Source organism: Sinocyclocheilus grahami, unplaced genomic scaffold (genome assembly GCF_001515645.1).
Source record: "Sinocyclocheilus grahami isolate Dianchi unplaced genomic scaffold, SAMN03320097.WGS_v1.1 scaffold25.1, whole genome shotgun sequence".
In the NCBI taxonomy this organism is placed as follows: domain Eukaryota; kingdom Metazoa; phylum Chordata; class Actinopteri; order Cypriniformes; family Cyprinidae; genus Sinocyclocheilus; species Sinocyclocheilus grahami.
Window position 1 is genome coordinate 268,666 of NW_015505204.1, and position 22,022 is coordinate 290,687.

At 39.3% G+C, this 22,022-nt stretch overlaps 2 protein-coding genes across 2 annotated transcripts; both read left to right on the plus strand.

Annotated features, from left to right (window-relative positions):
- The first annotated feature begins 9,605 nt into the window (after positions 1-9,605).
- LOC107563560 (keratin, type I cytoskeletal 19-like) lies at positions 9,606-13,258 on the plus strand. Its single transcript, XM_016248465.1, has 8 exons — positions 9,606-10,167; positions 10,420-10,502; positions 10,618-10,774; positions 10,861-11,022; positions 11,219-11,344; positions 12,121-12,341; positions 12,462-12,475; positions 12,584-13,258. The coding sequence occupies exons 1-8, from the start codon at positions 9,688-9,690 to the stop codon at positions 12,646-12,648; spliced, it is 1,308 nt and encodes a 435-aa protein (XP_016103951.1). The 5' UTR covers positions 9,606-9,687; the 3' UTR covers positions 12,649-13,258.
- Positions 13,259-17,202: 3,944 nt separating this feature from the next.
- Positions 17,203-19,752, plus strand: LOC107563541 (keratin, type I cytoskeletal 13-like). The gene is made up of 8 exons (XM_016248446.1): positions 17,203-17,730; positions 17,906-17,988; positions 18,320-18,476; positions 18,570-18,731; positions 18,874-18,999; positions 19,137-19,357; positions 19,480-19,493; positions 19,591-19,752. The coding sequence occupies exons 1-8, from the start codon at positions 17,203-17,205 to the stop codon at positions 19,749-19,751; spliced, it is 1,452 nt and encodes a 483-aa protein (XP_016103932.1). The 3' UTR covers position 19,752.
- The last annotated feature ends 2,270 nt before the right edge of the window (positions 19,753-22,022 follow it).

Here is a 22,022-nt window from a genome sequence, read left to right on the forward strand (position 1 = left end):
GGGAGTGCTCAGTGACATCAAGTTCTTCATTGGAAATGACCCTATCCCAACAGTATCTGAGCAGCCTGTGAAAAGCCTTGGTATGATGCAAGCCTGAAAGACAAAGAACAGGTACAATAACTGCGGAAGGAGATCAGTAGTGGACTACAGGCCATTGACAATACTCAACTACCTGGAAGACTGAGGTCCTGGTGTTTGCAGTCTGGCCTTCTAGCACAGGTGCTGTGGTCCCTTACAGTTTGTGAAGTTCCAATCTCAACAGTAGAGAAACTGGAAAGAGGAATCACAGTTTACATCAAGAAATGACTCAGAGTTACACGGTGTCTTACCAACATAGGGCTTTATGGAAGTTCTGTCCTCAAACTGCCCTTCACTAGTCTCACAGAAGAGTTCAAGTGCGCTAACGTGAGACTTCAGATGACTCTGAATGAATCACAAGACATAGTGCTGAACAATGCACCAACCTCAGTAGCAGGCCGCAAATGGAGACCAGCCAGTGCAGTGTAGGAGGTGATAACAGCAATTAAACATGCAGACATGGTGGGGCATGTTCAACAAGGAAGAGGAGGTCTTGGATTAACAACGAGACATCCAGAGTGGAACAAAGCCACAGCACCATGGTGGAGGAAGATGGTGGTCAAGGAAATATGCAGACAGGAGGAAGCAGCAAGGTGGGCTAAGGCAGCCTCCCTTGGTAAACAGGGACAGTGGACACAGTGGGATAGAGTGGAGAAGAGGAGGATCAGCTGGAAAGACCTGGGGAGCATGGAAGCAAAGCAGCTCAGCTTTATCATCAGAACTACTTATGACATCCTTTAAACACCAGTTAATCTCAATCAGTGGTTGGGTGAAGATCCTAGGTGTGCTCTCTGCTCCAGCCCAGCTTCCCTCAAGCACATACTAACGGGGTGTAAAGTCAGTCTCACCCAGGGCTGTTACATGTGGCATCACAACCAAGTCTTTAAGAGCCTTGCCTCCACCCTTGAGGAAAAGCGTATATCCACCAATTCTTTACCACCAGCGAGTGACTCCCCGCAAGCCATCTTTGTCCATGAAGGGGCAAAAGTAACCAGGAACAGGCCTACATCACTGGAGCATAACCAGCTTTGGATAGCCTGCGAATGGAAGATGCTGGTGGATATTGGTCGACAGCTTGTTTTTCCTCCAGAGATCACAACCACTACCCTCAAGCCTGTTATAGTTCTTTGGTTCCCCTCTGTGAAGAAGGTCTTCATCATTGAACTCACCGTACCCTGTGAAGACTCATTGGAAGAGGCTTATGAGAGTAAATACCTAAGACATGCTGAGCTAGCTTCTGATATACTACTTTGTGAATGGAACACTGAAATCTGTCCGTTGGAAGTAGGATGTAACTTGCTAAGAGGCCAGGGAATCAGAAGCCAGAGCTTGCGCCGAACAATTATAACTATATCAGAGGCAGCTAAGAGAAGCAGCCAGTGGCTCTGGATAAAGAGGCAAGACTCTGACTGGGTCCAAAAATAGCAAGGTGGAGGGGGTGGGGGTGGGGGGTATGGTGCTGAGGGGGATGTACCTGGGTTTCCAGGTATCACTGTTGAGTCCTCTGGAGATGTTGTGGGCTCATCAATGAAACATCAGTGAAAGAGGGAGTCCACCTGATGACCCCAATGACATACCTACCCTCCCATAGGCCTATTTGATGACATACCTGTCTCCCATAACTTCAATCCCATCCGGCAACATCAAAGTACCTGCAAATGTCAAGATCAAGAATATTCAACTGGTACATGCTCGCAAATCGAGGTTGTTTACATCTCATCCTGTGTTTAAAATGTTATCATTTTTCATAATTTTATATTTCAATAAAGCAATCAGGTAATGGCTTTCAATTTGACAGAGTTGAAATTTGCACAACACCTGGTTCTACAGGGTGTCAGAGGGTGCTAAATAGGGGTGTGCCCGAAGCTTAATACCTTGTTCGGAAAGGCACAGATAATGGCTTCAAAAACGAATAATGGATAATGAATAATTCTGCCCAAATATTTGGCTGAGGCTGCAGCACAGTCTGGTGTTCACAGGTGAGCCAGGGGATCAGCGCGATATTTTACACAAACCTCTAAATTCACGCAATGATGAGTGTGTGAAGTGAATGAATGTAAACTTTATGAATGAAAAGAGCGCAAATCAAACACCTCATTGCTGTTGTCACTCACCTCATGGCAAGAGTAGGGCTAATATTACCTAAAATAATACATCATACACATTCTACTATTTGTGTATATACAAAAGGCCATGAATGATTTAAACCAGGGCTGTCCAAACTCGGTCCTGGAGGGCCGGTGTCCTGCAGAGTTTAGCTCCAACTTGCCTCAACACACCTGACTGAAAGTTTCTATGCCTAGTAAGGGCTTGATTAGCTGGTTCAGGAGTGCTTAATTAGGGTTGGAGCTAAACTCTGCAGGACACCGGCCCTCCAGCACCGAGTTTGGACAGCCCTGATTTAAACCTTATAGGCTACGATATGATACACGAATGAATAAGCACAGCGCTATGGCCAATCAAACAGCCGCTTGCCGTCTCTGTGCATCTCTGTCTCTCAAAAACCAAACCAGCTCTCTGTCAAGAGTAGGCTAATAATCAGCTTAAATACAGATACATTTTCTACTAGGCCTACATGTTTTCTTCCTTATCTTTTGCTGGTTTGCGTGGTCTGATTGTTTTTTTTACAAAATTGTGTTTTTCACATTTAGTGAAGTTAAAAAAAGACTCGTTCAAAGAGTTCTGCATAATGAATTTGTGTACCTTGAATTCATTCAGCCGTGTTTAAATGATCTCTAAATGTTTGTCATGAAATCTTCCTACTTGTACGATAAATTTATTTTTAGAAATTAATAATTTTATATTTTAGAACACTGAATAGGGCAAATAGTCGAAACACAAATATTTTTCCATACTCTGTTCTCTTTTTACCACCATAGGCTACTTTTCCAGACCTGCAAGTTAGGCCTACTTAAGTGAAATAATTTTTAAACTGCGCAGGGACCGGTGAGCCAAAGGAAATCATGTTCTTATCAACTATAACTGTACATAGTTCTGGTTCAAGCTTCGCCTACTTCCGGTTTTATCCGAATACAGATACAGATATGAATAATTTTGTGATTGTTACAGATTGTTACAGCACTTGTAGCAGTAATACCTGCATATTGGCAAAACAGATTTGGCAAATGTTCCAGTGCATAATTGTGATTACACTCTGGAGAGTGTGAAAGGTTTCTGTTTAAAGGCATATGATGTTGCTATAAAGAACATTATTTTGTGTATTTGGTGTAATGAAATGTGTTTGTGTGGTTTAAGGTTAAAAAAACACATTATTTTCCACATACTGTACATTATAGCTTCTCCTCTATGCCCCGCCTTTCTGAAACGCGTCGATTTTTACAAAGCTCATCGGTCTGAAAAGCAAGGTATGCTCTGATTGACCAGCTATCCAGTGCGTTGTGATTGGCTGAATACCTCAAGCGTGTGACGGAAATGTTATGCCCCTACCATACTGTGATGCCTTGTCCTGGCCGGAGCAACGAGACAAAAACATTAAAACCGATTATAAACGAGGCATTTGTTGCATCCAGTGGGGACATAATTACGGATTATAATGATTGTAAAATCATTATAAAACACACACAGCAGGCTAGAGTGAGCGGAGGCTGGCTTGAGTGAGCGGCGGCGGGCCGGCTTGCGGCAACCACATCTGACGACCCCGGGCTGGACTCTGCTTTGTCCACGGTGAAAGCCGATCCGGCGATCCACAGCGCGAAGTTGATGTATTTCCTCAGCGACCAGCACGGATCAGCTCCAGGCATGAGGAAGCGAATATCGTCCTCTTTTGGAAGGCCAAACAAAGTAGTTTCGCTTTAACAACGAAAACACACAGCGCCTTCATGACATGGTGGCGGCAGCAACAACAATACTACAGCGAGAATAAAAGTTACGCCTTCTTTCTTTGCGTGAACATTTGGGCGGCGTTATGCAAATCTTCCCACATCATGACGCAGACGTGGGGGCGTGTTAGAATGAGACGTTTTAGGTAGGCATGGTTGACTCTTAACTTTTATAAAGAATATCTCTTTGGATTTGAGACTTTAGTCTTTGCAACTTTAGAGATCTACTTTATGCACCAAAAGCACCAATGCACTTTATGCACCAAGTTTCTTGTTTCTAAGGACACTGGCAGTCAGATTTTTGTGTATACATTTTCAGAACTTGAATCATGGTTTCTTCGTGCACACACATCTGCACGATTAGTGAATGAGGTAATACTTTACCTGTCATATGTCTGTGCCTCATTACCAGTGTTGGGGGTAACGCATTACAAGTAATGCAAGTTACGTAATGGGGGCGTGTTAGAATGAGACGTTTTAGGTAGGCATGGTTGACTCTTAACTTTTATAAAGAATATCTCTTTGGATTTGAGACTTTAGTCTTTGCAACTTTAGAGATCTACTTTATGCACCAAAAGCACCAATGCACTTTATGCACCAAGTTTCTTGTTTCTAAGGACACTGGCAGTCAGATTTTTGTGTATACATTTTCAGAACTTGAATCATGGTTTCTTCGTGCACACACATCTGCACGATTAGTGAATGAGGTAATACTTTACCTGTCATATGTCTGTGCCTCATTACCAGTGTTGGGGGTAACGCATTACAAGTAATGCAAGTTACGTAATCAGATTACTTTTTTCAAGCAACTAGTAAAGTAACCCATTACTTATTAATTTACAAGAAAATGCAGATTGCTTTTTCAAATAATTAACGCGTTACTTTATTTTCCCATTTATTGACTGACAGCTCTCCTGTTCACATGTTGAGAGAAATTGGGAGTAAGTGCAGAGGTGTTGTGTGTGCTGTGTAAACATGATTGGTACTGTAGTTCTAGACTAAATGTGAACATGCATTTACTCATCTCCCTTGCACAAAAACAGACTCAGTATTCCTCAAAATTAATAAAAACAGTACTCAGAATATGTCGCAAACCTGCAATAATTAAATGTTAAATAACACAAAAATCCTTTGTGCATTTAATCTCATTTTATTAACCAATGTCTTTGTTGCTCGATGATCCAATTCAACCATACTAATAAGCAAAAATGACTTTAGATAAGCATAACATTTGTGTTTATTTTTTTTATTGTTGAAGAGTGAAGAACTTTCTTCTCGTGCATCCTATTATTCATGCAATCCAGAATGGCAGCACAGCTGAAAGGTTTGTTTGAGCATGAATTTACATTTCCTTCAGCCTGAGGAAATGAAAGGGCTATTAAAAACAATTAAGCAAGTCCAGGCCAGATGAGAAAAAGTAACGCAAAATTAACATATTACTTTCCATAAGAAGTAACTAAGTAGGCTAACACAATTAGCTAGAATAAAGGATTCTAGAATAGTGACAGTGAGAGTTGTTTTAGGCCATTTCCATGCCTGAATTAACGGTGGTGATCCACTATGCGGAGCAGCTATTTTTATTCATTTATTATATAGTGTTCATTATTATACTGTACAGTTAGTAATCATGTGTTACAGTGGCTTTTGTGTGCATTTTCTTTATCTTTTTTTTTCAATTTAAAATATAACACAACATATATAACACTGAAAATCCCATAGATATATAACTTTTTAGTCTGAAGTGGGTGACATCACTGTACATTTCAAATTTGTCCATAATTAGCACTCTAATTCACTCTAATTAGCACTTATCTAGACTTTCACTATGTTGTAAACTATTACAGGTCAATAAAATAATAGCTTAACCAAAATAAAAATTAGAATAGATAAAATAGGTGATATTAATCGTCTCTATATATCTGGTGGCAGCAGGCTATTACCATACCTGAGTTAAAGCTGGTGCTCGCCTGGACAGAACAGCCCATTTTTATTAATTTTCATCAGTAATATTAGTTATCTACTCTGCCATGAGCTCTTTGAGGACAGCTCATACAACAGAGAGAGAGGTGGGGTGGAGCTCTGTTTATACAGTGAGTCATGATGAATGAGAGTCATCCAGACTAATGCCTTCACAGCAGAGACAGACTTGAACACAAAAAAGAGCAGATCAAGCAGATCTGGAGTCATGGAGATGCATGGTAGTGGTAAAATCTCTAAAAAATATATTGAATTATTTCTTAAAATAACTGACCCTTTCTTATTGCAGTATCTTAATATCGGTAATATTCTGATTTTTTTACACAGTACTTTATTCTGATTGGTCAACAGTGGTCAAATATTTCAATATAACGACCCCCCAAACTGAATAATTGTCCCAAAAAACTGATTTCATACTGCTAGTATGTCTCTTTTATCTCTCTGCAGACATTTTATTCTGAAATAATAAAATAATATCAGTGCCAATCGATTTTTCATGTCAATTTATATAAATTTTCCCTGAGTTCTGGTAACCATCTTAGGGTTTATTTTATGATAATAATTCACAAACATGCAATTCGCAGGAACAAAGTTTCATAATATCTGTTCTTGAGAAAATAAATTATCCCACCCCCCACTCCTCCTCTCTCTCCATTGTTGTTTAGTGAAGTATCCAAGTTGATGCAAAGTTCCAGATGTGACCTGTTAAGAGGGTGGTGGTGAAATGGTCAGATGATGTCACATCCCCCCCAGGGAGCCCACAATCAAGACAAATCCTCTGCAAGCATCAACAGACACAAAACACATGCTTACACACTTAAGACCTCAAATTCCACCACCCATAGCACCCTGAAATGGACAGAATAACAGATGTTAACACCTGAATTAACGATGGTGATCCACTATGCGGAGCAGCTATTTTTATTTATTTATTATATAGTGTTCATTATTATAACTGTATAGTTAGTAATCATGTGTTACAGTGGCTTTTGTGTGCATTTTCTTTATCTTTTTTTTCAATTTAAAATATAACACATAACATATATAACACTGAAAATCCCATAAATATATAACTTTTTAGTCTGAAGTGGGTGACATCACAGTACATTTCAAATTTGTCCATAATTAGCACTCTAATTCACTCTAATTAGCACTTATCTAGACTTTCACTATGTTGTAAACTATTACAGGTCAATAAAATAATAGCTTAACCAAAATAAAAATTAGAATAGATAAAATAGGTGATATTAATCGTCTCTATATATCTGGTGGCAGCAGGCTATTACCATACCTGAGTTAAAGCTGGTGCTCGCCTGGACAGAACAGCCAATTTTTATTAATTTTCATGAGTAATATTTGTTATCTACTCTGCCATGAGCTCTTTGAGGACAGCTCATACAACAGAGAGAGAGGTGGGGTGGAGCTCTGTTTATACAGTGAGTCATGATGAATGAGAGTCATCCAGACTAATGCCTTCACAGCAGAGACAGACTTGAACACAAAAAAGAGCAGATCAAGCAGATCTGGAGTCATGGAGATGCATGGTAGTGGTAAAATCTCTAAAAAATATATTTAATTATTTCTTAAAATAACTGACCTTCTTATTGCAGTATCTTAATATCGGTAATATTCTGATTTTTTTACACAGTACTTTATTCTGATTGGTCAACAGTGGTCAAATATTTCAATATAACGACCCCCAAACTGAATAATTGTCCCAAAAAACTTATTTCATACTGCTAGTATGTCTCTTTTATCTCTCTGCAGACATTTTATTCTGAAATAATAAAATAATATCAGTGCCAATCGATTTTTCATGTCAATTTATTTAAATTTTCCCTGAGTTCTGGTAACCATCTTAGGGTTTATTTTATGATAATAATTCACAAACATGCAATTCGCAGGAACAAAGTTTCATAATATCTGTTCTTGAGAAAATAAATTATCCCACCCCCCACTCCTCCTCTCTCTCCATTGTTGTTTAGTGAAGTATCCAAGTTGATGCAAAGTTCCAGATGTGACCTGTTAAGAGGGTGGTGGTGAAATGGTCAGATGATGTCACATCCCCCCCAGGGAGCCCACAATCAAGACAAATCCTCTGCAAGCATCAACAGACACAAAACACATGCTTACACACTTAAGACCTCAAATTCCACCACCCATAGCACCCTGAAATGGACAGAATAACAGATGTTAACATTAAGTGCATGTTTTAAAAAGGCTACTAAATTACAGACCTTAAATCATGCACAAAGTAAAAGAATCAAAAAAGAAAAAAGGAAAACAAACACGCAAAAGATATAATTTTGTAGTCAAATTTTTTCATGCTTCTTACCCGCTATTGCTCATACCAATAACACCACTCCATTTATTACTAGTGCTTGCTTAGACCAGCACAGAAATGAACAAAAAACAATTAAAACACCTTAGCAACTGTACAACACCCTGGCAACCACAACATAATAGCAGAAAGTTGTGAGCACATGACAAATAAGCATGACCTGATATTTACTCAAAGAACATACATTTTACTATTAAAAGAAACAATATTGAATGTTAAGCAAAGAATTGTCAGAACTTCATACAAATATTACAGTATGAGGATCAGTGACATGATGGTCATTGTTTATCTGGATGTATTAATATTCAAAAATACATTACATATCAAATTCATGCATGCAATAACTTGAATATAGCTCTTCTATGATAAGTTTATGTTTTAATTTATTAATTAAAATGAATTTTTATCATTTTTGGGGGAAGCATCAAGTAAAAGCTTATACATTTTTCCTTATATGACAATGAAGAAAAAAATACTAATCAAAAGAATACAATTATTTAAACAAAAAGCGTATGCATATTTTTTTATCATCATTTCTTAAGAAACAAAAGCGTTTTAATATTTTTATATTTGCATATTATATTCATATTTAAACTGCTTTACAGTTTAAATAATTGGAAAAACAAATTTGTCGACAGAATCAAAGTCAAGAGAGACCAACAGGGTGTGACAAACATGCAGGAAATTTTTTATTTTTTTATTTTTTTAAACTGTATGAAACCAACATGAACCCACGGATTTAACTTGGCACGTGCATTTTAAAATTGATTTCTTAAAGATTTTTTTCTTTATACACTATTATTTGTCACTGAACCATGTGTCTTTATGTGCCATCAGCATACAACACGTGTTCTCATGGCTTTAGATGATGACTTTCCCTCTCACATCTGCAGACTGAGAACAACCATTTGAACTCTGAAACTCTGACGTTTGGTTGCTGCCAGGTTTATATTCACTTACTGCTTGATCAAAAATGCTGAACTTAAAACTACTTGGTATTTTTACATTACTGGTGTAGTGTCTTTGTTCTGTTTCAAACTGACAAAGAGAGGAAAACTGGCACACACATATAAACACGTGTGTGTGTGTGTGTGTGTGTGTGTGTGTGTGTGTGTGTCAAAGTGCCCGTAACCTTGTTGCACTCCCTTCATTGAAATCTCAAGGGTGAGGAGATTGCAGTAGTTCAAACAGACACAGAGACATTCCTTTGCAGTTTCCTCACTAGGGTGGAAACTGAACACTGGTCCTTGAGTCTCAACTGGAGGTTGCAGAAGGGTCTGGCACACACCCTCCTTCCCCCCTCCCGACCACAAAATGCAGTCCCCGCCCTAAAGCTCAATCTCTATAAGAAGAACAAGCTGAGCTTGAAGGCACCAATCCTCTTCAGGACAACTCTCAGCAGTTTCCTGTAGTGTCCTCCCTGCGTTCTTCTCATCTCAGCATCCATCCACCATGTCAGTTTCTGTTCGCACAACAACTTCCACAGTTCCCAGGACCATGACCTCCAAGTCCATTATCACCAAGACCCGGAGCAGTTCGGCGGCCTTTCCGCAGAAAGCCCACAGCGTGTATGGAGGTAGTCTAGGAGGTAGCACCCGCATCTCTACTTACAGAGTTGGAGGTGGTGGAGGATATGGTGGAGGATACGGTTTTGGTGGAGGATACGGAGGAGGATACAGTGGAGGACATGGTGGAGGATTCAGCGCTGGAATCTTGGTTGGTGGTGACAGTGACTTGATGCAGCTGAATGAGAAGGCCACCATGCAGAACCTGAATGACCGTCTGGCATCCTACCTGGAGAAGGTGCGCTCACTGGAGGCTGCCAATGCCATCCTGGAGAGGCAGATCCGCGAGTACTATGAGAAGAAAGGGCCGATTGCACAGAGGGACTACAGCCACTACTGGAACACCATCAAGGACCTGAAGGACAAGGTACAGTGATGCCTGAAAGAATATGCCACATGATAGGAAAGACTAGCAAATTCTAGTGCACTAATCTAGTTGCTAAATAATAGATTGCAGATTACAGAGAATCCTTGCAACACACTGCATACTGTTCTCATATAAAAGACTGCAAAGTTATAAAGTCTGACATATTTGGCATGCAACCTTATGACATTTTGCCCCACTTTTATGTTCTGAACTAATGTATTAAAAACTGCATCTCAATGCTTTTCATTACAGATTAAAAATGCTACCATCCACAATGCCAACATCCTCCTGCAGATTGACAACTCTAAACTGGCTGCTGATGACTTCAGGATAAAGTAAGTTCTCTCAAATAACATTCCTCTGTAACCATAGCTTGATAGCTTTAGCATCTTGAAAGATCATGCTTTATATTGGTGAGTTTATTTCTCATCCTGCTTTTCCACCAATCAGATATGAGCATGAACTGGTAATGCGGCAGTCTGTGGAGGCCGACATCGCTAACCTGCGCCGTTTGCTGGACCAGACGACCCTGACAAAGGCCGACCTGGAGATGCAGATTGAAAGTCTGCAGGATGAGCTGGCATTTATGAAGAAGAACCACCAGGAGGTTTGTAATAACTTGCTTGTAGTTTTTTTTTTTAAAACTTGTGCAGCTAAACAGAGACCTGATGCTGAAGCCTTGTGGGTTTACAGGATTTGGCTGCACTGAGGTCACAGCTGACAGGCACAGTGAACGTAGAGGTTGATGCTGCTCCTCAGCAAGACCTGAACAAGGTTCTGGAGGAGGTCCGTGCTCATTATGAGAACATCATTCAGAAACACCGCAGGGAACAGGAAGACTGGTTTAAAGACAAGGTAAGACATCCTCTGTCTCCTTGAATCAGTGAATTCTACTTTGTTATCAAACATAATGCAAGACCCCTGATTTCACTGAATCAACCACATATTCCAGCTGGTATCTTATACTAGTGATACTGAGGTAAAACAATACAGCTGAGTTTATGATGTACAGTACTTGAATTCATATTGTGTGTGTTTCTGTCTCTTTTAGACGGCAGGTTTGAACAAAGAAGTGGCCGTCAGCACAGAGACCATACAAATAACCAAGACACAGATCACAGATCTACGACGCACCTTGCAGGGTCTGGAGATCGAACTACAGTCTCAACTCAGCATGGTGAGACACAAGTGGAATTCAGGAAGTGTAGGGGGGAGAGCAAGAGATTACATTATCTGAACCGAAGTTCAGGAAAATATGTGACCCTGGAGCACAAAACCAGTCTTAAGTCGCTGGGGTATATTTGTAGCAATAGCCAAAAATACATTGTATGGGTCAAAATTATAGATTTTTCTTTTATGCCAAAAATCATTAGGATATTAATTAAAGATCATGTTCCATGAAGATATTTTGTAAATTTCCTACCGTAAATATATCAAAACTTAATTTTTGATTAGTAATATGCATTGCTAAGGACTTATTTGGATAACTAACTTTAAAGGCGATTTTCTCAACAAACCATACATCAATGGAAAGCTTATTTATTCAGCTTTCAGATGATGTATAAATCTCAATTTTGAAAAATTGACACTTAAGACTGGTTTTGTGGTCCAGGGTCACATATTACTTAAAAGGTTAGGAAAGCAGGCCAAGAAAGGATCCAGAAACAGATGAAAAAGAGGGTGAGATATGTCAAGAATGCTTTATTTTATGAAGTCCTCCAAATCCCAGGAAGTAGGTGTGGTACAATGAAAGGAATGAGAAGCCATTTATAACTCTGGAGATCTGAAGGGTTCATTTGTGGACTTTCTTCTTGGTGGTGTATTTCTGTGTTTTTCTAGTCATCACGCCCCCTAATGTTGTTCCAATCCATTTGATTTTCATGAAAATAGAGATCTTTCAAACAACAGCACTTTATTGTGACCTATTTCTGCATGTTCTCGTTATTTGCACAGAAAGCGGCACTGGAAAACTCACTGGCAGACACAGAGGCTAGGTACAGCGCTATGCTAGCAGGCTACCAGAACCAAATCAACATGCTGGAAGCTGAGCTAAGTCAAGTGCGGGCTAGCATTGAGCAACAAGGGCGAGAATATGCCTTGTTGCTGGACATCAAGACTCGTCTGGAGCAGGAGATCGCCACCTACAGGAGCCTCCTGGAAAATCAAGACATTAAGTAAGTTCATTTCTTTTATTTGTCAGAGTTATTGTGTATCAAAAGTGGTGCATGGATCATGTTAAGTCATTCAGTCCTGGAATTGCTTCACTAATGCATCTTTTCTTTTTCTTTTTCCAGAACTCAAATGCCAGGTAATTCTTTCTTTGCATACTGAAGTGGGATGGACGGTTTCAGGTAAGGTACGACAGTGAATGCATGAAATTTTGCATTATTGACTCTCTCTCTCTCTCTGCCTTCAGGTGCAACTGTCACCATCACCACAGGTGGAACAACAACAATCCAGAAGACACAGCATAACTTCTAAATGCAGAGCACACTGCTTTATGAGACAACATCTGGACACACACATACATTTGGTTTTGAAAGTTTACTGAAGTAATATTGAGAAAAAGTGTTACCAAAAGAAAAACAGATGATGATACTCATTTATGTGTGATAAAACCTAAAGTCTCTGAAAATAAAGCTGCTGTCATGCTGTCTTTATCTGAACACTATATTCTTTCTTTTACATTAAAGAGTAAAAAACTGGTGTCTACTTCAAAATGCAAAATAAAATGGGAGATTCACATTCCTGACATATTTAGACTGTAGTGTGGTGCCACAGTATTCCATTACTTGAAAACACTCATTTACAGTAATCACTAAAAAAAAAGTATGAGGGAAATAAACAGTCTCATTCTTCCCAATGTTATTCATGGGTTCCTTCCATAACAGCAGCATAACTTCTAAATGCAGAGCACACTGCTTTATGAGACAACATCTGGACACACACATACATTTGGTTTTGAAAGTTTACTGAAGTAATATTGAGAAAAAGTGTTACCAAAAGAAAAACAGATGATGATACTCATTTATGTGTGATAAAACCTAAAGTCTCTGAAAATAAAGCTGCTGTCATGCTGTCTTTATCTGAACACTATATTCTTTCTTTTACATTAAAGAGTAAAAAACTGGTGTCTACTTCAAAATGCAAAATAAAATGGGAGATTCACATTCCTGACATATTTAGACTGTAGTGTGGTGCCACAGTATTCCAGTAGTCTCATTCTTCCCAATGTTATTCATGGGTTCCTTCCATAACAGCCTCACAACAATAGTGTATATATTGCCTGGCAACAGATCCATCACAAAAGCAGTGAAGGGAAGGTCATAAAAGCTGGCTGACCATTGACTTCCTTTATCAGTAAAAACCTTTGACCCTCATAAACAATTCCAATTGTGTAACTGGATAAAAGAACATTTATATATAGAGGAAAATATGTGCAGAAGAGAAAGAGATTGAAAGAGAGACATGTACATACACATTTATTTGATGAATAAAAATGCTATTTGGCTTTTACGTCCATGTATCTTGACTTTATTATTAAGGTCAAATATGTTCTATGCTTACATTTATGTGATTTGCAGGAAGCAACTGGTCATGTAATGACCAGTAATCTTCATAAAGAGACAAGAACAGAAGAGTTAGTGAAATGTAGAGAGAAAATAGTACAAAATAACTTTCAACTTTGTCTCTACATGAAAGCAGACTCATTGGCAGACATAGGTGTGGTATTATTTTTGCTCAGATGCTGACTGATGAGATGTGCTGAGATTTTACTGTTTGATTGGTTCCAGTTCTGTTGACTTCGGGGAATGCTATGAATCAGAATTAAAATTGTGTTACTGTCTCAAAACAAGTTGCTTCAATCAGACTTAGAGGTTGTCAACTGGGTGTGGTATGGCACTTTCACCAAAAATGGGCCAGTGTGCAGTGTTGTATGCTCAATGTGCTCTGTGATATTGTCAAATCACTATGTGATTTCTTACTGTAAACTTAATTATATACACCAATAGCTTGAATTTACAATATAATGAAATCTCCCATTTGAAAAAAAATGAAATCTCTCATTTGGAAAATTCAAAAGACCCATCCAGCAATGGTTTTCACTGACTCTGTTTCTGTTTTCTTTTTAAGTTTTGACACAGTTCTTTTGCTTGTTGCAAGAAGGGTTATAATACCTGGAAAGAGCTATCTGTTACATTTATCTCAATGGAAATTGTACGTTTACACTGGCTTGTTAGTGTGGCATAGTGCATTTATAGGCCTACTGGAATCACAATCACAGGAAACAATGTATCACACTTGAATGTTGAATTTCATGCTGAAATGGCAGCGAAACGAGACATGATAATTGACAACGGATTTTGTAGACTGCAGGATTTAAAACTTTTAAAAGACAGACAATCCTATAAGAAAGTGTCTCTGCAGAGTGCTAAAATGCAGTCGGAAGCTAAATCTATGAAAAGATATTACTGTTTGCTAAGGTCCCAAAGATTTTTTTAAAATTCTTTATTAGTAACCAAAGATTTGCTGTACACCTTGTTAAAAAGCTTTTGAGGGTCACTATAAGATAGATAAACTTCTATAAGATAGATAAACTTCAAAATAAGAACCGTCCTGATATGTGAGTTTATTTATTATAGTCACACAAAGACCAACTCTTTTTGATTCTTCATCACATTATTCACATTTTAATGCATTTGCACAATTTACCATAAATGCTTTCTTTGGGAATCAAACCCATGACTAGGGATGGGTATCGTTAAGGTATTGACGGTATTACTACGCTTACCGATACTGCTTATCGATTCGGTATTTTAACGGTATTCTTATCTGTACTTTTTGGTTTATATATATATATATATATATATATAGACAAATTAAGAGCTGAATTAACATTGCTTTATATTCTGAAATGTAAAATAAATATTTAATGAAATGAATATAAAACATCAATTTGTAAATGCACCAGTGTGCAGGCATTTTTATACATAAGATAAGATACAGTAAGAAGATGAACAAAGAAACAAAGTAAAACAAATATACAAATGAAATGAAATAAACAGTGCTGTCATTTTTCCATGAAGGTCTACTAACATACTGTTCAGGTAAGTAATAGCCTACAAAAGAAATCTAAAAGTAATCAAATGTAAATGAACACTGCATGGTTTTCACTTTATGTATTGATAGATTAATGTTTACTAAAGCTATAACGTTATTCAGATTAAGAGCTGTGAGTGATTTTGACTAAGCATTTGTTGTTTGATTAACATTGATGGCCCAAGCGTCAGTCTGTCACTGTAAGAATATATTGACTATGGGTATAGTTAAGGTTTTAACGGTATTATGACCCTGCGTTTTTAGCACCATGTACTTCTGTTTGAGCTACTGAGTTTGTTACAAACAACAAGATTATTCAATTTAACACGCAAAAGTCTGAGTCTCGCTCAGGCTGCACTGCAGAGTCTATTCACAGGCGCGATCCCACTACTGATCGACACAGGGGCTTTGACCTGCTCCGTCTCCGACCTGGGCCGGTTCACCCCTCCTTAGATGACCTGGTGGTCCCAAGCTCCACCAGGAGCACCATATCGATACCGAACTTAGTGCGGACACCCGATCGACATAGTCCACTGCAGCCCAGAACCGAACGGGTTTTCTCATTACATTATATGTATCTATAAACTAAATCTAATTTGCATATTAATGTGTTTTTGGGGCAACGTGTAATGAAAAAAGAAGTGGGCGTAATATTTGACAAGATTTTCATAATAATATATAATATTTCATAGAATATTGAAACATAATTTCTTTCCCTATTCATTTGTTGTGTCTCCCAAAATGCTAATAAACATGCTTTTAGTCCCAGTGTCCTCATATGAGGACATGTATGAAATCAACATCCTGTTTCGTAACAGAAAGTCATTTTGATTTGAAACCCCATAACATTTTCCTGAGACGTTGATTTATGACAGACAGTTTAAAAATTATACAGATTTAAATGATAATTGCAAAATATTATCATATTTCCGTAAGAGTGTCACTAAAGTAATATTTGAAGACCAAGGAGAGTGAGTGGTCACGGTGAAACATCCAAACATTTAGTATCTCTGAAAAGCCCTGAATATGCTCTGTACAGTACATCCAGACTTAAAACTGTGGCATGTATAGTCTCAGAGAAATACACCAAAATATAATGTCACAGGATGAGGTCACAGGGTCTCAGGATGCACGCTTGCACGCTTTATGACAAGATTGCACACATTGATAGTTTTAAAGCAAAGAAAGTTTATTTTTTAGTTTTAATAAGTAGAAAGCTTTGTACTTTTTCCTCATGTTTTTGACTACATACTAAATAAATATTCAAATATTGCACACCTGCACCATCCACAATCAAATCAAATCAAATAAAAAGTACTGGGCACCCAAGTAATCAAGTTGATCCGTGTGACCTGTAAAAGGGTGGTGAAACTGCTACAGATGATCTCACATCACCTCAGGGAGCTACCTGTCTGCCAAATCCTTCTTTATTATGATTAAAATGGTGAGTTTATCAATTTATAAACCCCACATGACCAGCTCAGCCTCCTTTTTCTGCACCTAACTGTCAAACAGATTTCCTCCACTGGTACAAAACACTTGCACATGCTCATAAACACACACACACACACAACTTGTATACACACAGTGTGTCGAAAGCTTAATTGTCTTACTGCACTCCCTCCATTGTAGTCTTGAGGGTGAGTACATACAGTTAACACATAAATTCTTTGGAGTTTCCTCACTAGGGTGGAACCTGAACACTGGTCTTTAAGTTTCAACTCTGCTGGTGGTGACAGCTGGGACTGGCACACATACACTCTCCCACACACACCCTACCTCCTTCACTCACCCACAAAGTCCAGGAGCCGCCCTGGATCTGCATCTCTATAAGAGATCAGAGCTGGCCTCAAAGGTGCCATCCTCGTCTGGACAACTCTAACGGTTTCCTGCAGTGTCCACTCTGGGTTCATCTCATCTCTGTATCCATTCACCATGTCGGTCTCTGTTCGCACGACATCCTCCAAAGGTCCCAGGACTGTGACCTCAAAGTCCATTATCACCAAGTGTCGGGGTGGTTCCACGATCTTTCCACAGAAAGCCTACAGCATGTATGGAGGTGGCTTAGGAGGAAGCACCCGCATCTCTTCCAGCTCACTGCAATCCAGAATTGGAGGATATGGTGGAGGATACAGTGGAGGATACGGTGGAGGATACGGGGGAGGATATGGTGGAGGATACGGTGGAGGATACGGTGGAGGATATGGTGGAGGTTTTGGTGGAGGATTTGGAGCAGGCATATTACCTGGAGGCTGTGTTGTAAAAGACTTTCAGCTGAATGAGAAAGCCACCATGCAGAACCTGAACGACCGTCTGGCGTCCTACCTGGAGAAGGTGCGCTCACTGGAGGCTGCCAATGCCATCCTGGAGAGGCAGATCCGCGAGTACTATGAGAAGAAAGGGCCAATTGCACAGAGGGACTACAGCCACTACTGGAACACCATCAAGGACCTTAAGGACAAGGTACAGTGATGCCTGAAAGAATATGAAACATTACTAGCAAGTTCTAGTGCAATGATACCTTTGCATATAGCAGCTGAAAAAGAGATCACAGATCATTACTTGCGTTCTTAGAGTTTGATGATATGCCCATATAAAGTCTCCACATCTGTAAGTGTTTACATATTCTACATTTCAGATTAAAAATGCTACCATCCACAACGCCAACATCCTCCTGCAGATTGACAACTCTAAACTGGCTGCTGATGACTTCAGACTGAAGTAAGTCACACAACTGTTTCAGCACAACAGCAAATCAGCATGTTAGAATGATTCTGACACCAAAGACAGGAGTAATGGCTGTGAAAACAATCAGCCTTGACATTGCAGAAATGAAATTACATTTTAAAACATATTACATTAGAAAACAGTTTTTAAAATCTCAATATTACGGTTTTGCTGTATTTTTGTTCAAATACATTCAAGTTCGGTGAGCATAAGAGACTTGCTTACAAAAATGCTAAAAAAAAACTGTAGCAAGTATTTATGACATTGGTTGTGTTTAAACAATGAATGGTGTTTATATTTTCTATGTCACCTTTCCCCCAATCAGATATGAGCATGAGGTGGTGATGCGGCAGTGTGTGGAGTCTGACATCGCTAACCTGCGCCGCTTGCTGGACCAGACGATCCTGGCAAGGGCCGACCTGGAGATGCAGATCAAGGGTCTGGAAGAAGAGCTGGCATTTATGAAGAAGAACCACCAGGAGGTTTGCAGTAGTTTTCTGATAGATCATCTATGTATAACTGATTCTAAATGCTTGGACTATTATTTTATAATATATTATACTGTGGTATTACAGGAGCTGGCTGCACTGAGGTCACAGCTCACAGGCACAGTGAACGTAGAGGTTGATGCTGCTCCTCAGCAAGACCTGAACAAGGTTCTGGAGGAGGTCCGTGCTCATTATGAGAACATCATTCAGAAACACCGCAGGGAACAGGAAGACTGGTTTAAAGACAAGGTAAGACATCCTCTGTCTCCTTGAATCCACGGGTTGTGAATTCTACTTTGCTATCAAACATACTGCAAGACTCCTGACTTCACTGAATAATCACTTGACGTAGTGCCTGGATTGTGATCTAGTGTTTTTATCTTTTGTTTAGACGGCAGGGTTGAACAAAGAGGTGGCCCACAGCACAGAGATCATTCAAACGTCCAGGTCACAGGTCACAGAGCTGCGAAACACCTTACAGAGTCTGGAGATCGAGCTACAGTCTCAACTCAGCATGGTGAGACACAAGTGGAATGTAGAGTGAGAGAGATTAGATACATTATCTGAAACAAAGGAAGGAAAATATAGCATAAGACTTGAAGAAAGCAGAGCAATGATGCTTTATTCTCGTGTTATTCTCATGTTCTCAAACAGAAAGCAGCACTGGAAAACTCACTGTTGGAAACAGAGGCTAGGTACAGCTCTATGCTAGCAGGGTACCAGAACCAAATCAACATGCTGGAAGCCGAGTTGGCTCAGTTGAGAGCGAGCATTGAGCAACAGGGACGAGATTACGCCTTGTTGCTGGACATCAAGGCTCGTCTGGAGCAGGAGATTGCCACCTACAGGAGCCTCCTGGAAAATCAAGACATTAAGTAAGTTTATTCCTTTATAAACGTTAATGTGAGTTCAAATCAGTGGAGCATGGACTATGTTATATTATCTTGCCCAGGAATAGCTTCACTAATTAATTTTTTTCTTTCTCCTGCTCTTCCAGGACTCAAATTCCAGGTAACTGAAATCTCTCTTTATATATTGTGGTAGAATTGTCAGTTTCAGGCAGTGGATGTTGTACATTACACATTAATGTTTCTCTCTTGTCCTTCAGGTGGCTTTATCACTATCTCGGGTGGATCTCAATCCTCCGGTGGGTCCCACATTATCACATCTGGTGGATCTCAATCCTCTGGTGGTTCCCACATTATCAAAACTGGTGGACCAACAATCCAAATAAAGCAAACCACCTCCACTTCACACCGTACTTACTAAAGGCACAGCATGTCGTTTTGTGAGACAGTATTCAAACACATGCAAACATTTCATATTAAATGAGTGTTAATACACAATTTGTGACAAGGAACAAGGAAATGTGTTATTTTTAAAACATCGAAAGACACTCACTGTTGTGTTTTTGTATGTGAGAAAAACCTGTCTCTGAAAATAAAAGTGCTGTCAAGAAAAATGTCCTACATGTGTTGTTTTTTTTCACATAACACTATGGTCTAAAATTTTAAATGGCACAAAACACATGGCAGTCACATTCTTGAGACCAGAAAATGTCATACAGATCACATAGATCACTACACTTTATAAGGAGTAGTATTTATTATCTATTTATTTTCAGAGATGTATTTATTTTTCAGCATAATTAAATAATTTAAATACTTTATTTTTCATTTTTATGCTCAACAATTTCAGTTTTCGACCTGCCTGCTTGTCTCGTGCGCCGCCTATTGGCCAGAAAATGCTATTATATATCTTGGACAGACTTCTCGACATTTCACATCTTTTCCAGATGGATGCATTATTACTAGAAGTGCTACATTTTGCCATGTTAAAATCAAGACGTGGATCATGAGTTTGATTATAAAATGTTTTCACCTCTGAGTTTGTCTATTATAAACAGTTTCCAAAAAAACAATGCAAAAGTCTGAGTCTCGCTGTATCGCTCAGGCTGCACTGCAGTGTCTATTCACAGGTGCAACCCCACTACTGATCGACACGGGGGCTTTGACCTGCTCCGTCTCCGACCTGGGCCGGTTCACCCCTCCTTAGACGACCTGGTGCTCCCGAGCTCCCCCAGGAGCACCATATCGATACCGAATTTAGTGCGGACACCCGATCAACATAGTCCACTGCAGCCCAGAACCCCTGAACTCAAGCGATCCGCCAGCCTCAGCCTCCCAGCAGCTTGGATTACAGGCGCGCGCCACTGCACCCGACGAGAGCTGCGAGCATCAGCACTGCTCCTCAATCTAGTGCTCACTGTGACCTCTAGTGCAGCACAGCAGAACACTAGACTGTATACTACTTGGCTGTTGAGCAGAGTGAACTAGTTTTTAAATGTTTGCCGCATTTTCACAAGTGTTACCTTTATAAAGCACTCATCTGTATCCTTTTCAAATTTGAGCATATTGTTAACTCAAAATCACAAAGTAGGCTACTTTTCTCACCACATCTAATAGCTGCTTCATCCAGACACCTTTCATTTGGAGCTGTTCTCATTTATTTTAATAAATTTGGCTATTATTTAGTTCAATTTATCTTAATGGTTAATGAATGAATCTTTACTTTTTATTTAATCTTTATTTTTAATCTTTATATCTATTTTCTATACCTTTGTATTTTCTACAGGCTTGATTATTAAATTTTTTGTATTATATGTGTGCTTGTGAAGTATCTCAATTACACGTGTAAAACAGGATAGCCGAACATAATAATTTACTGTTTACAATAATAGAATTACCTCACAATTCATTAATGAAAGCCACAGTTATGTTATTTACCATAGACTATAAGAAAGTGTTTGTGTGTGAAATATCTCGAAGGCCACTTATGAGATGAAGCCCCCCAAAATTAATTTGTGAGAGTAATAGAGAGTGTCTCGAGTTAATTCTGCGTCTACAGCACATCATGGGTCAATACAAGTAAACACTGAATCACTTAACTTAGGCTCACAAGGACTGTATTTTGTGTTCTTTTTGTTGTTGCGGTTTCTATATTTTGTTAAGATAAGCCCTTCGAGAATAATACACAGTGTCTGAGTCCCGCTATGCTGCTCAGGCTGAACTTCAGTTTGGCATTTAGATAGAAGCGTGTATGTGTGTGTGTGTGTGTGTATGTGTGTGTGTGTGTGTGTGTGTGTGTGTGTGCATGTTGGCACGATCTGGAGAGAGAGAAAAAAAGTTTAACAAACGTTTTTCTAAGTTAACAATAAAAAAACGAAACGAAATATAATCACTTTGCCATTACATACAAAACTGAATTATTTTGGAACAGAATTAGGCCTATAAGCTGTTTTGGGAGAAGGGGAAATAAAGACGTCTCGGGTCGGACTCAGGCCAGGAATTCTGATAAACTGTCGGACACGGGTCGGGCTAGGGTCTGAGCATCTCAGGTCAGGGACGGGCTAGGGCCTAAATTTGAGGTCCGTGCAGGTCTCTAGAATGGAGAGAGGTTGCTTCGTGTTATAGCTATTAATATTAACATTCTGGTTGGTTTAAATGGTCGGCGATCGGGGGCCCCCTTGAAATGCGGGGC